The 17671-nt window shown below is 39.0% G+C and overlaps 1 protein-coding gene across 7 annotated transcripts in view; it reads left to right on the forward strand.

The window, feature by feature from the left end:
• kmt2cb (lysine (K)-specific methyltransferase 2Cb) overlaps positions 1-17671 on the forward strand; it is a 171666-nt gene that overhangs the window by 76818 nt on the left and 77177 nt on the right. For all 7 annotated transcript variants that reach the window (XM_051700822.1, XM_051700824.1, XM_051700828.1 and 4 more), the window contains exons 8-13: positions 4775-4937; positions 5240-5411; positions 5735-5849; positions 6104-6276; positions 6450-6742; positions 12847-12933. In XM_051700822.1, coding sequence (XP_051556782.1) covers positions 4775-4937; positions 5240-5411; positions 5735-5849; positions 6104-6276; positions 6450-6742; positions 12847-12933 — 1003 coding nt within the window. The remainder of the gene's footprint in view (positions 1-4774; positions 4938-5239; positions 5412-5734; positions 5850-6103; positions 6277-6449; positions 6743-12846; positions 12934-17671) is intronic.

Raw genomic sequence — 17671 nt, forward strand, 5'->3', positions numbered from 1 at the left:
GCTGAAGGATATACAATGTTTGCGTTTGAGCCCTTCGATAAGGGCAAACATTAATGGCAAAGCTTGCCTGAAGGATGAACAATGTTGCATTTGAGCTCTACGATAAGGCGACATTGTTGCACAATACCCATTGCTGAAGATGATTAACGTTTGATATGAGCCCTCCGACGATGGTGGCCATTGTTTGAGATGTTGTTGTGCAATACCCTTTGCTGAAAGATGAACAAGGGCGAACGTTACGGAGCAATATCCCTGCCAAAGGATGTAAAGGCCCTACGATAAGGGCAACGTTGCTGTGCAATACCCTTTGCCGAAAGATAGATAACGTTTGATTATGAGTCCTTCGACGAGGATGGCCATTGTTTGTTCAAGATCTCTGCCAAAGAATGAACAATGTAATGTTAGGTCCCTATGATAAGGGTGACGTTGTTGTGCAGTACCCTTTGCCAAAAGATAAACAAGGGCAAACTTTATTGAGCAATATCCTTGCCAAAGGATAACAACGAATGTAAGGGCCCTACGATAAGGGCAACTTTGTTGTGCAATACCCTTTGCCGAAAGATAGATAACATTTGATTATAAGTCCTCCGATGTTGACGGCCATTGTTTGTGCAAGATCTCTGCCAAATGATGAACAACATAATGTGAGGGCCCTACTATAAGGACAATGTTGTTGTGCGATACCCTTTGCCGAAAGTTAACAAGGGTGAACATTATTTGTGCATGAGTTTGTACAACAGTGTACTTCACTCTTCTTCGGACCAGTTTTATTGGACAAGAATATGACCCACATTTAGTTTTGACTATGAAAATGTGTAAAATTGACAATATATGCATGGAGCTACACTGAGAGCCCCATATCCTTGGGATTTAACCAAATTTATTCCAAATTATATTTTTGGTTTTTTGTGAATGGCACTTGTTAGAAGGCAGATATAATTGTACGGTATCCTTGCTGAGGATGAACTAACATAGAGCAAATTGAGGAGCTTGAATTTTGACAGAGATGTATTTAGTAAACCGTATGCAGAACTTGAGAATGAAGCTGGAATTTAAATGTTGGGAAGGCCTAATAAGAAAGTTTTGTGGCCCTATCACTGATAAAACAGTTAATGTTTAGCAGTGCCCGTTATAATACAAATCTCTACACTGTAGAGCCAGAATGACTTCTGATAAACGAAACATGTAACATAACTGTAGTTAGGAATGGTACCCTTTGTTTTGATTTGATTATTTCTTGTATTGGCAGCAAATGCATTGTGCTGTTAAAGAAATGTAGAAATGTAATGAGCAATGCCTGCCACTAAGTGTCAGAGGGCATGCAGCAACTGCGATACTTCCCTTTTAAGGAAACGTGGATGTGGAATGTGAGAAAGGAAAATACTCTATTAATGCGACAGGAGCGCAAACACATCCCAAGAACATCATATTATGGATATAATCAGACCCTATACATTGGAGTACTTGTGCATAAAGATGTGCATGAATTAGGAACTTGCTTCCCCAATAAGAGGACGCTCAAGCATGCAAACACTGAGGTAAAATTGAGAAATGTGCGCAAGTGGCCACTGTGCTGCGGAACGCACAATCACCTAACATGATCGATGAGGAACGAATGCTCCAGTAAAATGAATATTGCCACTGAAATGGTATTGATGCATTAAGGCTTATGATGAACAGCGAATTGAGAACAGTGGAACAGAAGGCCTGGCACCCGATCTACCACCAGCAATTTGCACTGACGATTGTTCCCCAAAAGAAGAATAGACTGAGAACTTAGTGAGTTTTCCTGATGTAGACCGGCTGGTGACGAGCATGACATCAAGTTGAGTAATAATCCGACATGAAGCGGTTGTTGGCTGGAGAAACAAGGCATGTAGTCTGAAATATGTTTAACTCGCATGTTACACGAAGTATACGAACAGTGATAGACAGCTGGCCGGCTTTTAAGCAGAAGCTATATTGTGATTGGATGAGATGCCTGATTGATGAATCCTGATATCTCCCTGCTAGAACTACGCTCACGCTTACATTACTATTTTATAGTAGTATTCAATATAATAATAATAATAATAATAATTAATAATAATATGCCAAAATTATATTGTAGTAATAGAATGTTAAAGTGGACTGGGTTAAGAAAGCAGTGTGACTAAAGTGGACTAATCCACTTACAATTTCAGATACAGTTTGAATGCAATGAGAACTTTTTTACTTCAGCAGCTTGCATCTCTTTTGGGTCAAATGAAAGAGTTCTTTTGTTTGGTTCATTTGAAGACAACAAGTGTGACTAAAGAGTAATTTTTTTTCTACTGGCAGCAGAGTATGGACAAAACAAGCAAAGTGTGAGCTTCATTTGGAGACAAATGTCATTGATTGTTAGTATTAATTTTTTGCATGCCATGGTGAATATGAGAGTTTCTGTTTCAATGTGATTTTGTGTCCTTTTGAGGGCAGCACAGTGGCTCAGTGGGTAGCACTGTCGCCTCACAGCAAGAAGGTCATTGTTCGAGTCCCAGCTCAAACTGGGCCTTTCTGTGTGGAGTTTGCATGTTCTCCCCGTGATCGCGTGGGTTTCCTCCGGGTGCTCCAGTTCCTCCCATAGTCCAAAAACATGCAGGTCAAATGAATTGGAGAGTCTTAAATTGCCTGTAGGTGTGAATGTGTTTGTCTGTGTGTTTTAGCCCTGTGAGGGTCTGGCCACCTGTAAAGGGTGTTTCCCCACCTTCTGCCTTAATTTAAGCAGTAACGATACCAGATGTTTTTATGCTATTTGTCAAAATAAACACATGATTGTTTGACCAAATTTTGCAGCCCTAGTATGATGAGAGTATGATAACTATGATGAAGCATGGTGAGAATATGATGAGAGGATTATGAGAGTAAGCATTATAAGTGCATTATGAGAGTATATTGTGAGTATTAATAAAGCATTTTGAGAGTATGGTTAGAGCATTATAAAAACATGGTGAGAGTATTAAGAGAGTGGTATGAGTGTATAATGGGAGCTTTATAAAACTGTGGTAAGAGTATGATGTGAGTATTATGGGAGTCTGTGTGAGCATTGTGAGAGTATATTGAGAGTATTATGAGTGTTAAGAGAGTATGGTCAGTATTATACAAGATGGTGAGAGTATTAAGAAAATGTGTTGAGAGCATTATGAGATTGTGGTGAGTATTGTGAGAGTATGGTGTGACCATGGTGAGAGTATATAGAGTATTTTAAGAGTATGATGTGAGTATGGTGAGAACATTAAGAGGTGGTATGAGTGTATAATGGGAGCTTTATAAAGCTATGGTGATAGAATGATGTGAGTATTATGAGAGTCTGGTGTGAGCATTGTGAGAGTATGATGTGAGTATTAAGAAGAATGGTGTGAGCACTTTGAGTATATTTTGAGAGTAGGGTGAGAGGATTATGAGACTGTGGTGTAAGCATTATAGGTGTATTAAAAGACTATATTGTGGGTATTATTAGAGCATTTTTGAGAGTATTAAGAGAGTATGGTGAGCACATTATTATAGCATTGTAAAAGCATGGTGATAGCATTAAGAAAGTGGTATGAGTGTATAATGGGAGCTTTATAAATCTATGGTGAGAGAGTATGATGTGAGTATTTTGAGAGTCTGGTGTGAGCATTGTGAGAGTATTTTGAGAGTATGATGAGTATTAAGAGAGTATGGTCTGTATTATACGAGTATGGTGAGAGTAATAAGAAAATGTGTTGAGAGCATTATGAGATTGTGGTGAGTATTATGATAGTATGGTGCCACCATGGTGTGAGCATGGTGAGTATTATGAGAGTATGGTGTGACCATGGTGAGAGTATGGTGAGCATTCTGAGAGTATGTTGAGAGTATCGGGAGAGTTTGATTTGAGTATTATAAGAGTATGGGTAGAGCATTATGAGATTGTGGTGAAAGTATTATGATAGTATGGTGCCACCATGGTGTGAGCATGGTGAGAGTATTATGAGAGTATGGTGTGACCATGGTGAGAATATGGTGTGAGCATTCTGGATGTTTGTTGAGAGTATAGTCAGTATTATAATAGTATGGTGAGAGTATTAAGAAAATGTGTTGAGAGCATTATGAGAATATAGTGACTATTATGAGAGTGTTTTGAGAGTATGGTGCGACCATGGTGAGAGTATGTTGAGAGTATTATGAGAGTATGGTTAAGAGTATTATGATAGTATGGTGAGAACATTATGAAAGTATTATAAGAGTTCAGTGAGAGTATGGTGAAAACATGAAGAGAGTATGGTGAGAGTATTGTGATGGTGGTGAGTATGTTGAGAGCATTATGAGAGCATTATACAATTTTGGTGAGAGTAGTATAAGAGTATGGTAAGAACATTTTAAGAGTTTTTTTTTAGAGTGTGGTGAGAATTTTTAGATTTTTGTAAGAGTATGGGTAGTATACAGTACACAGTATTTGCCTCTCTCTTTCAGTCTTCTCATCTGTGGTCTGTAGGAGATTAGCGTGATGGAATAATTACAGATCAGTCAGTCTGTCATCATTGTGGTTTATGTCACAGCGCTCACTAGCTATTAGTCTGACCACAGGCATTATGCTGTCAGCTTGCATGTCTTATTGTATAGATTTGTCTGGTTTAAGGTTAGTTGCCAAACATTTTCATGTTGATTATGTGATGAGTAGTTAATGCATGCAAGGTTTCAATTATGTCTTTTAGGACAACAAACCGCGTAAAAATAATTGATGGGTCTGCATTGCTGGTTAATTAAACTGTGCATCTCTTTTCTTTCGAAGCATTGTGCATATTGTAAGCGCCTTGGAGCATCCATCAAGTGCTGTGAGGAGGGATGCGACCGCTCATACCATTACCCCTGCGCAGGGGCCGCTGGCACCTTTCAGGACTTTAGGAGGCACTCGGTCCTGTGCACACAGCACATTGAGCTGGCCATCAACAAATGTAAGATGGAACTCTTTTTTCTTATGTAGATTTGTTCTTTGTTTCATGAAATCTGTGGCATGTTAAAGGTATAGTTCTTTTGTCATTATTTACTTATCCTCATGGTGTTCCAACCCTATATTTTTTTCTTTTTTCCATTGAACAAAAAATGAAATGTTAGGAAGAATGTCTGCTTCATTCAAACAACCAAAATGTAAGCCATTACTCACTGATATTCTCTCTCTGAGATAATATTCTCTCTCTCTCTCTCTCTCTCTCTCTCTCTCTCTCTCTCTCTCTCTCTTTCTCTTTCTCTCTCTCAGTTGAAGAGGAGGTGAACTGTGTGTTGTGTGACAGCCCCGGCGATCTCCTGGACCAGTTCTTTTGCACCAGCTGTGGGCTGCACTACCATGGCATGTGTCTGGACATCAGCGTCACTCCTCTGAAGAGGGCAGGCTGGCAGTGCCCCGAATGTAAAGTCTGCCAGACATGCAAGTAAGTTACTGCCAAGCTATGCCTTTTATTCTCCACACTCTGTATTTGTCACTGTTACTGATTAGTCCTTTATAGTGATACTCAATAGCCCATTTTTTATTAGCTCATTCATTCATTTGAGTTATACAGTTATATAGGTAGCCACCTGTGGATGTTTCATATAGACATAATGTGTAGTCACTATTGAAACACATCTATTCATTCATATACTTTAGAAAACTATTTCTGTTGGGAGTGTAGGAATATAGGCCTTTTCATTTCTCGAATGACAATTAAATTAGTCATGCAATGTATTGATTGATTTGTGTTCTTTTGTCTTGCAGGGAGCCTGGAGAGGACACTAAGATGCTAGTGTGCGATATGTGTGACAAAGGCTATCACACCTTCTGCTTACAGCCGGCTATGGACTCTATTCCTACCAACGGCTGGAGGTGTAAGGTATGAGCAACTCTGAAATATATTATTTTTGTAATAATTAAGAAATTTCACACAAGCAAAAGTGCTATTGTGAATCTGGATATTATCACAGCTGATTTCAGCATCTCCAGTGCTGTTAAACTAAATATCAGCACTCTTGGAATCAGCTTGGCCAATCAGATTCGAGCAGTGGAACTAACTGATGTAAAATGGAAAATCTGTCACAGTTTCTTCAAAGTTATTCAGTGTAGCTAATCGCAGTCTTGTTGTTGTAGAACTGCCGGATGTGTGTTCAGTGTGGCACGCGGAGCAGTGAGCAGTGGCACCACAACAGCCTGTTGTGCCAAAACTGTGTCGATCAACAGGACACCTCCCTCACCTGCTCGTGTCCCAGTGATGTAGATCCTGATGTCCACAAAGATCTGCTTTTTTGCCATCACTGCAAAAGGTACATAGCAAATCTGTACTTTGGGATGGAATGTAAGCAGTACCATTAACTGAATCCAAATCCATATCTGGATCCAAGTTTTGGATCCAAAATCAAAATATTGGGATGGGATTTTTAAGTGTAATGAAAGTGTGCATCATTGCTTTTCCTTTTTATTTTCTTTTTTTTTTCAGTTTGTTCCACCCAGAGTGTGAGCGATCGGATGAAAGTCATGCACATGTCCAGCCCAAAGACGATCAGTTATGTTCTGCCTGTAGAGACGCTGGCATTGCATCAAATTCTGTGCGCACGGATGTAGAAGGTGTTCAGGAGGATATTCAGTCACATGTGGAGGTTGAAACAGTTGCACAGCCAGTTCTGTCGAACAACGATTCTGAACCAGCTAAAGTTCATGATGCAGAACCCCTCCAGCCTGTCAGTGAGATGCCGAGTAAAGAGGTGGAAACTGCTGAAAAACAAATGACAGGTAAGACTGACCTTTTAGTGTCTGAATATATCGAGCATTGAAAAGTTTAGCAAGGTTAGCGTTGGATTATCTGTTAAAGAATTAACCTTTAAATTGTCTTGACTGAGTTGTAATTGGTTGTTTTTTGGAGCTTAATTGTGTATTCTTGACTTTGAATTTGTGTTCTTTCTATTTTATAAATGTACAGATTGGCTGCTTTCTTTTCTTACCTCTTTTTGAGTGATTGACCGGTACAGGTTTCTCACTGGCCAATGCCGATACTGATAACTACATATTGGGCACAGTTATCGGTCATTACAATAATCTCAAAAAGGACAAATCTATTGACCTGGCCAATATATCAGTCTATCACTAATCTCTTTACATGGGCAAATAAATCTAATTACCCCTGGTCTGCATCTTATAGAGGATTTCTTTGTGAGATTTTAATGGCTTGGTTTCTGTCCAATGTTATTGTGGTACCTGGACTGATATATGAGAGAAGTTTGTATAACTTTAGAGCCATATTGGCTTAGTGTTTTGGTTTGGTGTCTTTACAGTTCATTTAATTTCACAGTTGTCCAGGATTGTGAGTTTAGCCCAGAGTCTTTGATACATGAGCACAGAGGTTTCTCTGTGAGGCACTCCAATCCCTCAGGCCAAATGTTGTTGAAGTAGGCCAAGGGATCCCTAAGGCCCACATGTCTCAGATCTGGCTGGACTAGTCTGGACTGGTCTGGAGGAAAGGGTTATTTGTCTTGCCTTAGCCCAGTTCATCCTACATAAAACCATATTGAGCCTACATTATTTTTTTTATTTTTTTTATTTATTTAGCACAAAGGTGAATGCACATCAAAAGCTTCATAGTGAGAACTAATGACTTTTGACATCATTGAGCTCAAACTTGATGCGAAGCATCTAGTATGCCATACTTGAATGGAATGCAAATCTGTTCTTCACAAAAAGCAATTTTATGGCTTCAGAGGACTTGCAATATAGCGCAGTATAGTCATATTGACTACTTCGGTTGAACTATTCCTTCAGGTTTGCTGTCTTTTTGTAATTATAGATGAATAAGTGCTACTTGCAATCACCACAGACAACTTTGTTTAGTGTCACCAGCCAAATGGTTTTCCATAATCTACAAAGACAAGCAGAAGATCTTCCCTTTTTATATAACTGTAATGGAGGTGCACTGAAAAGGCATACTTTCGAAATCCTTACTGGAAAATGTGGTGTTAAATCGCCTCTGTGTGTAATATTCTATCACAGTCTTGATATCAACCAGCTTTGGGTGTGCGCTACATTAACACTTCGCTATCTCTGTATAAATATCCAACACAGTGTCAGTCACTCAATTCTCCAACCTCCAAGGGTCCAGCTGCCAACTGGCATTTAACAGCATTATTTATCTGGCCACAAATCTCTAGGTGGAGATGTGAGAGATCTGGTCTCATTCCACACTGGGTTCATGGTTATTTAGTGTGCCACAGGGCAGCCTCAACATGTTTGCCTATATTACACTATATATTACACTGTGACTGTGCGGTGAAAAACATTCAACAGCTGAACGTGAAAGTTCGGACGGGATATGATATCTGTAATTTACACTTGGTTCAATTGCTTTGTCCAAACCCGACTTCGATTGTACCCTCCTTCCCCTGTCCCAGGATGTCTCTTTTCACATTGTACTATTTGGTTCCTAACTGTGGAGCATTTGTGTCTTCAGTGTGAGTACTACCGTGAGTAATAGTGGCAGCTGTTTACCACTGTAGCTAGGTAAACTGCTTAATCGAGAGTGTTTTCCGAAAGCGGCGTTCTGAAACGTCATGTTAACATGAACACAGTTTTCCTTACACTGTTTAAGGGATTAAGAGTAAACGGTTACCTGCCGGAGAACATGACCGTTCTTATGGGTTTTTGAAGAGTGTGCATGTGCATATGCACTCAAGTGCACCAGGGGAACCCGGAGTATGAAGTAAGAGGAAAACCCCACTATTGCAGCGCAATGTCATGGCAGGACACAATTTAAATTAAGGAAACAAGCATAGCAGCAACTGTGGGAAATTTGGAAATACAGTGAAGAAACAGAGCACGAAAAAATTGTGAAGTTGACCTCAGACACCATTTACGGGAAATTACGTTGCTGTGAACAGAAGTTGCTTACTGACCAACACGCATGTTTACAGGGTAATGAGTAAATCACTAAAACAGTGCCTGCAAACACGAACACCGCTTTCGTGTCATAAACAGCTTTCTCGCTATAAACATCTTTCTGGTGTCCATGTAAATGAGCTCACTGTGTTTTTGAAATATTTGTGCCTTTGGACTTACCACCAAAACTTAACATGCACAGTACGGCATTTGCGTTTGTCTGCACCGCAGATACATTGCAAGTGATGTGTAGAGTGTGAGCTGTTCTACAAAGGCAACGAGCACCAATGAGAAAGTGTGACTTTGAGCATCGATGATGTATAAATTGCAAAGATGCAATCACTTCCATGAGTTAGGCCGGATTGCTTTTGAAGCAGTTGCGAAAATGCGTATCAGAGATGACTTAAACCGTACCACGACCACCTTTTCAAGTAGACTCAGGAGTGGGAAAACCACTTTCATACCAGCCAAACGAAACAAACTCTGACGTCAGATGGACTCACACTAAAAGATCTAGTATGAAAGCACCTTTAGTCTCATGTCTTGGTACTTTTGCTTGAGTCCAAAACTGAATTCGATCATCCCCCTCCCCACCCCTTCTGGTCTTCTTTCATAATGAGTTTGTTTACATGAACATCAGTATGCTGAGAACTTCCAAAAATCAGCTTCTTCAAAAAATCAGACAATGCAAGAAAAACTTGTTTACATGAGACTTAAAATCATTGGGCTAATATCTACTTTTCAAAATGTTAACAGTCGTGCGCACATTGGATAAGCCAGTAAGAATGCTGGTAAAGGTGTTTAAATGCAATGCAAAATTGGGCTAATGAAGATGATTCCTTTTCCACAACTAGCTTTCCAAAGGAACTTCAGGGCTTTTGCTCATTGGTCTTTGACCTTTACATTGATTTGATAGAAGCTTGTTTATGGTGCCTCTCACCAGAGAGTTGACCTTGTTCACCTCTGTAGATGAATGTCCACTGGCTCTAGATCCAGTCTAGCCCATTCACAGTTTTTCCTATTCTCTCTCTCTCTCTCGCTTGTCATTCTGAATGTTACATTGCATTTTGGTACATGTAACTAGAAGTGTTTTTGTCGTATCTCTTGACATGCAGGGCATACAATACATATTGCTCAGACCCCTTTGTAAATGCAAATGAGAGTGGATGATGGATCATGAATGAAAGACTTGTAAGGCAAAATACGCGCTTGTTAGGCTATATGTTTGAATCTTTTGACATGACCTTGAACTGGAGGCTACCATGGTGACTTCAGGTCTAAATGGCTGACTGAATGTAGACCAAAGACTGCGATGATCCCATACTAATCATGTCAGGCTATTTAAAATTCACTATTGAAAATGTAGTCCTATTAAAAGTTGACAAGCAAAAACAAATAATTCGGAGCTTCTGCAACTCCTTGCCTTCTGTTCCATTCTGTTGCGCTCTGTTTAGCGTTCTGTTTCAACAAATAATATTGCAGCACTGGGCTCTTGAGTCTGAGCCACTTCACAACCGAGTTCAGCCGAATACTACTACTGTCTGGGAATATGTCTACCATACAAACAATTGTATTAATTGAAAAACACTGTGGTTCCTCTGGTATTTTTCATCTTGTGTACCATGGCACCAGTATACTTTGCAAGAGTATTTTTTTCTCATTTTACTTTTTTTAGAATATGAACCAGCTAAATCTTTTGATTTGATAATTTTATGCACTTTAGTTTAAAATGGAATGCACTTTTGTTAACAGCCAGGTATATTCGTTGAGCAATATGGTGCTGTTTGGTTTAAATTAATTAGTTGCTCCCTCTTGTGGACTTAGGAAACAACGTCGATTTAAAAATTAGGGATGTGCAAGGTAACGTTTGTAATATTTGCTTAATCATGAGGGTTCAAAAATGGTCATTTGTCAGGAGTCTGGACTCGGGAATAAATAACTTTTATTCAAACACTACTTAAAAGAGCAGGAAATAAAGTGCACAGTGAGTTATAAGCCTAAATAGTGCAATACGTAGATCTTCACATGATAATATCACTCACATTAAAGTCTTACAAAAATAATCAAACTGTTACTGCCTGCAACATAGTATTTGTAAACAACGGAAAATATGTAATTTAAGCACTAAACCTGATATGTGTTCTGCCCGGGCAGGTTCACATTTCTGTGATGCAGCGAACACTAGTAATCTCATGTGCATGACGCAAAAACACGTGTGAACAGTCCCTAACTCGCCCTATACTTGAAAAACTCGCCTCTGGCTCGGATCGGATTGAAGACCTTAATTGCATGTGTAGTATAACCAAATAGTGATTTTGGTATTCAAATCCAGGCGCATCGAACGGTCAACCGAATAAAGACTATCCGTGCACATACCTATTAAAAATCTGGTGATGACTGAAGCCATGTAGCTTTTCCCCCCTAACAGAAATAATGTCATTTAAAATTTTAACATAGTTTGAATTGGTAATATTTAGGACTAAGTTAAAAATTACAATTTTGTTTCTCAGCCCTGTTGACAGCTGTTCCAGGCTGTGTGTAGCACCTGCAACTCTGCATATCCATCTGAAGGATCCCATTCCCAATTTTAAAAATGAGCAGCACATTTTAGCATAGACTGTTTTGTGAACCTGTCACAATATAATGCAAAGTGTAAAGTTTACAAAGAGCCTGAAAGGATGGGGCCATTTCAGCAAAGCGCTATTTCTCATACATGCAAAGAGGGTGTTTACATAGAAATCTTAAAGGCACAACAGCAAAAACCTAGACTAACATTATAAGCAGAGCTCAGGGAAAAACTAAATGATATGACACCTTTAAATAAGACCACTTAGACCTTGACATTGACTAAAACCCATAGGATATATTCACAGATTTCAATGTCTGTTAATGAATATGGGATATAACAGGTCTTTTCCTTTTTAATGTCTTCTATTACCCAAACGTGACTTCATCTAATATTACAGCCAGTAAGTACAGTAGCAAGTATTGCTTTCTTCCTGTAATTAAAAAGATGTGCTGAATAACTACACGAGAGAATCATTACCGTAGGCCTGTATCATGTCCCTATTATAGCAGTCATAGGTCTAGATCTGGATCTAACAGAATTATGGTCTGTCTGTGCTCTTCTGATTAGAAAGGAACCTGCCCTCTAATTACTTAAGATAGTGATACGCTGATGTCAGCCGCACTGCACTGCTATTCATTTAGTCCTTTGTGAATAAGTGATTTTATGCTGGCTGGATATCTAGAGGAGTAGCGAGAAGATTTATTTAATAAGGCCCTCGGCATCAATGGATCAAGATGTTTGGGGCGTATTTCTGTGGAAATGTTTTGCAGATATATATATATATATATATATATATATATATATATATATATATATATATATATATTGAGCAGGAGGGAGCAATGCTATAGACAGTAAGGGTATTATAAAACATGCTATTTTGTAGTTAGAAACTCAAATCAAATGTGCAACCTGAATGCAGTGGGGTCCAAGTGTCTGAGACCACATTGGAAATTTAGGATTCAAAATTGAATTTAAACCTGGAAATAAACAGTTGTAAGATTTTAAATTTCAAATTTAAATTTTATGATGCAAAATAAACAAGAAATGTTTCAAATTCTGCACTATTTCTAGGTCACTAATTATAATATTAAATTATAAATAAATAATATTTAATTAGAAAATTGCAAAATAGATGCATTTTTACAAGATGTTTCAGACTTTGGACCCCACGATAAAAGATCGCAATAGATAAACGGTCCAGATAAGAGGTTGCACCGCTCAAAGCGATTTCTGAACAACACTCATTACTGTATGTGCATGCGTTCACACTTTCCTCTGCACTCTTTTACCCCGTTGAGTTGTTTTTCCAATCCTTTAATTATTTCCACTAGTGCTTGGAGCAGTTTGTGTTACATAAGTCGTGACTGTATTGACTCAAGTCTTTTTTTCTCTTCTCTAGAGATCGGGCCAGACACCAGTAGCGATTTAGCTGAGCCAGAGTCTAGCAAGACCTCACACCACAGCACCGAAAATGAAAAAACTGCCGGTACCTCATCTGCCCGCTCTCTCCTTTCAGCAACAAACACCAACAAGTGCTATAACCTTAAATTCAACATGAAATGCTGTTTGCAACCCATTTTACTTTCGTAATTTGACATATATTTCTAAATAAGGGATATTCTATGAGAAAAACTCTTGGACGGAAGTTGAATTTATCCATTGAAAATTGATTGGATTGTGAAATTTTGCCATTACAAATCAGAATGAAGCCATATGGTTATAGGGGAGGGGGTGAAAAGAGAAATTTGTCACTTATGCTGAAAAGTCATTTCAGTTCTTACATTGTGATAAAAAAAATAATTCCAAAGGCAATTTCTTTTCTTTAAAATAACGTGCACTGATGTGTCATACACAGTAAGACCAGGAGCGTGTATTAAGAAATAATTAGGGCAACGCTGATTTCATGTTGACTTTAACCATAACAAACATCCCCAGATTATGGCATTGTTGAATGAGTGATATGTTTAAAACTAGTTTTTAATAACAAATTTGTTGATCTGTTTTATTATTAAAATTAAGAATTGCAGTACTAAGTCACTTTGGATAAAAGCGTTTGCTAAATGAATATATTTTAATGTAATTTAGGCAACATTTAAGAGATACCCAAACATTAAAATTCTCTCATCATCCCAATTCTCACGCTATCCCAGATGTGTATGAATTTCTTTCTTCTGCTGAACACAAATGAAGATTTTTATTTTTATTTATTTATTTTTATCCCCTTTTCTCCCAATTTGGAATGCCCAATTCCCACTACTTAGTAGGTCCTTGTGGTGGCGCAGTTACTCACCTCAATCTGGGTGGCGGAGGACAAGTCTCAGTTGCCTCCGCTTCTGAGACAGTCAGTCCGTGCATTTTATCAACTGGCTCGTTGTGCATAACACCAAGGAGACTCCGCATGTGGAGGCTCATGCTTTTCTCCGTGATCCACGCACAACTTACCACACGCCCCATTGAGAGTGAACCACTAATTGTGACCACGAGGAGGCTACCCCATGTGACTCTACCCTCCCTAGTAACCGGGCCAATTTATTTGCTTGGAAGACCTGGCTGGAGTCACTCAGCACACCCTGGATATGAACTAGCGACTTGGGGTGGTAGAAATTAAGATTTTTAGAAGAATATCTCCGCGCTGTTGGTCCATTCAATGCAAGTGAATGGTGGCAAGAACTTTGAAGCTCTAAAAAGTGCATAAAGGCAGCATAAAAGGAATCCATATAACTCCAGTGGTTTAATCCATGTCTTCTGAAGCTAAATTATAGGTGTGTGAGAAACAAATCAATATTTAAGTCATTTTTGTTTTACCATAAATTCTCCTCCCTGCCCAGTAGGTGGCGATATGCATGAAGAATGCAAATTGCCAAAAACAAAAGAATGTGAAAGTGAAGATTTATAGTAAAAAAGGACTTAAATAGGCCAGAGAGGATTCTTACAGAAGTGGGGATAAAATCTTGTATAATCAGGCCAAAAACACTAACAAAGGAGATTAGAGTGGCTAAAAGAAGCTACTCTGAGAAGCTGAAATTTTTTTGTCAGCTAACGACCCTGTATCAGTGTGGAGAGGCCTGAAAGACATTACCAACTACAAGACACCACCCCCCAACTCTGTAGGGAATCAACAACTGGCTGACGACCTGAATGTGTTTTACTGTATTTGATTTGAAAAGCCCAGTCTCACACCCCACACCTGTTCTAACCTTCACTTCACACAAACACTGACATCTCCTGCAACCACCCTCCTCCCCCTTCTACTACTCAACCTGCACATAAGATTTGTGAAGAGGCTGTGTGCCAGGTCTTCCGGAAACAAAAGACAAGGAAAGCACAGGGCCCAGACGGTATATCACCCACTTGTCTAAAAGTCTGTGCCAACCAGCTGGCCCCCATCTTCACACAGATCTTCAACACATCACTGGAGCACTGTGAATTTCCCAGCTGCTTAAAATGTTCCACCATCATCCCTGTCCCAAAAAACCCAAAATGATGTCATTTGAGAGACCTGGTGTTGGCCCACCTGAAGGACATCACTGGACCCTTTCTGGAACCCTTCAATTTGCTTATCGAGCAAACAGTCTGTGGATGATGCAGTCAACATGGGATTGCATCATATCCTGTAACATCTGGACAGACCAGGGACATATGCAAGGATCCTTTTTGTGGACTTCAGTTCAGCTTTCAACACCATCATCCCAGCTATTCTCCAGACTAAATTAAACCAACTCTCTGTTTCCACGTCTATCTGTCAGTGGATCACCAGCTTTCTGACAAACAGGCAGCAGCTAGTGAGACGGGAAATTCACTTCCAGCACCTGTATGATCAGCACTGTTGCCCCTTAGGGATGTGTGCTCTCTCCACTACTCTCCTCCCTGTTCACAAATGACTGTACAACCAAGGACACCTTTGTCAATCTCCTGAAGTTTGCAGACAATACTACTGTCATCGGCCTCATCCAAGATGACGACGAGTCTGCATACAGAAGAGAGGTTGAATAGCTGTCTGTCTGGTGCAGTCAAAACAACCTGGAACTGAACACACTCAAAACAGTGGAGTTCAGGAGGAACACCCCAACATTGACCCAACTCAACATTCTGAACAGCACTGTGCAGGGACTAAAAACGGTTCATGGAATGAAAACGTACAAAATTTTTAGCAGAACGTAACCAAAAACCAGAACAAAACAATTTTCAATTGTTCCACGGTGAAAATGTTATTTTTAAATGCTGGAAACCGGTTATAACCAGTTAATTTTGATCTGATAATTTTTTCATAAAATGAATTGCCAAAGGGTTTGTCACAGTAAATTCTTTGAACTACACTACTTCATGTTGCTTGAAAAATAAAACATGTGCTTTGATACTGAAGGAAACTGCTGCATCACACATTTCTTTGCCTAATTGTCCGTTGTGGATGTCGTATTCTGTGGATGAAGCCCTTTCTAACAACTATGTATAATTACTACATATACATGCGTGGCAAATTCAGATACAAGGAAAACATTAGATGTAAAAAGTACTTTTCTCAGTTGTTTTAAGTGTAATAAGTCTTTACTGAATTATTGTTAGATATGATGCAATAAGGCACATTTTACTTAACTGTTAATTAACTGTACGGTTGTTACAATTTCTATTGTAATAAATCTCAAATTATTTGTTTATTTTGAGGCAAGTGGCTTATTTTGAGCTTGTTTTTCCAGACCAGATTGCTTGTTTCTCTTGTGAAATCTGGCAACTCTGCAATTGGTATTTCACCCACCCCTTAGCGCAGAGTACTGTCATTTTAAAAAGAACGTTATTAACCGTTCTTTTATTTTGTTCTAACCAGTAACCATCTGGAAAGGAGGCTGTGGAACTTTTGAACTGGAACGAAAACATTACGTTTTTGCTCAGAACGAACTGAAATGAAAAACATTTTGGTTTTAGTCCCTGGCACTGTGGCAGCAGTGGAGTCATTTAGGTTCCTGGGCACTACCATCTCACAGGACCTGAAGTGGGAGACCCACATTGACTCCACTGTGAAAAAGGCCCAGCAGAGGTTGTACTTCCTTCGCCAGCTGAGGAAGTTCAACCTGCCACAGGAGCTGCTGATACAGTCCTACTCAGCAGTCATTGAGTCTGTCCTCTGCACTTCAATAACTGTCTGGTTTGGTTCAGCTATGTAATCAGACATCAGAAGACTACAAAGGACAGTTCGGACTGCTGAGAGGATTATTGGTTGCCCCCTGCCTTTCCTTCAAGAACTGTACGCTTCCAGAGTGAGGAAAAGGGCTGGAAAAATCACTCTGGACCCCACTCACCCAGCCCACTACCTTTTTGAACTGTTGCCTTCTGGCCAGCGTTACAGAGCACTGAGCACCAGAACTGTCAGGCACAAGAACAGTTTGGTCCCCCAGGCTATCCATCTCATGAACAGTTAATGAGCAATAATTATGTGCAATTCACAGCTTAGTCTATTTATATTTATCTAACATCTCTTACCTCTCCTGCCATTATATTCCCTTGCACTGTCTGTATATAACAGATTTGTATTTGTATGTACATACATATATATATATATATATATTATTCATGTATTTTTTATTTACATTTTTTTTGTCTATTGTGTATTTCTATATATACTTATATTTCTATGCACTTTTTATTTTTATTATTTTTTTATTTTTTATTATCTCTGTCTTGTTGTTGTATTTTTCGTGCACTGGAATCTTCTGTCACCAAGACAAATTCCTTGTATGTGTAAGCATACTTGGCAATAAAGCTGATTCTGATTCTGATTCTGAAATATTGAACTGTTTCCCACCCACACCTATCACATCGCTTCTGAAGATGTGGATTTAACCACTGGAGTCATATGGATTAGTTTTATGCTGCCTTTATTTATTTTTTCGGAGCTTGAAAGGTCTGGTCACTATTCACTTGCATTGAAAGGACCTACAGAGCTGAGATATTCTTCTAGAAATCTATGTTTGTTTTCTGCAGAAGAAAGAAAGTCATACACATCTAGGATAGCATGAGGGTGAGTAAATTATGAGAGAATTTAAATTTTTGGGTGAACTATCCCTTTAAGGTCACATGACAGAGTGATTGCATGCATTAAATGTTTAAAGTTTTCTCTGAAAAATAATGAATGCTTTGTGATTGCCAGTCAAGCAATCGTAAAGTAAGACAGCCAATCAGAACATTTGATTAATGTACAACTATGTGGAGCATGATTTTTGACCAATTAG

This window comes from Myxocyprinus asiaticus, chromosome 6 (genome assembly GCF_019703515.2).
Source record: "Myxocyprinus asiaticus isolate MX2 ecotype Aquarium Trade chromosome 6, UBuf_Myxa_2, whole genome shotgun sequence".
In the NCBI taxonomy this organism is placed as follows: domain Eukaryota; kingdom Metazoa; phylum Chordata; class Actinopteri; order Cypriniformes; family Catostomidae; genus Myxocyprinus; species Myxocyprinus asiaticus.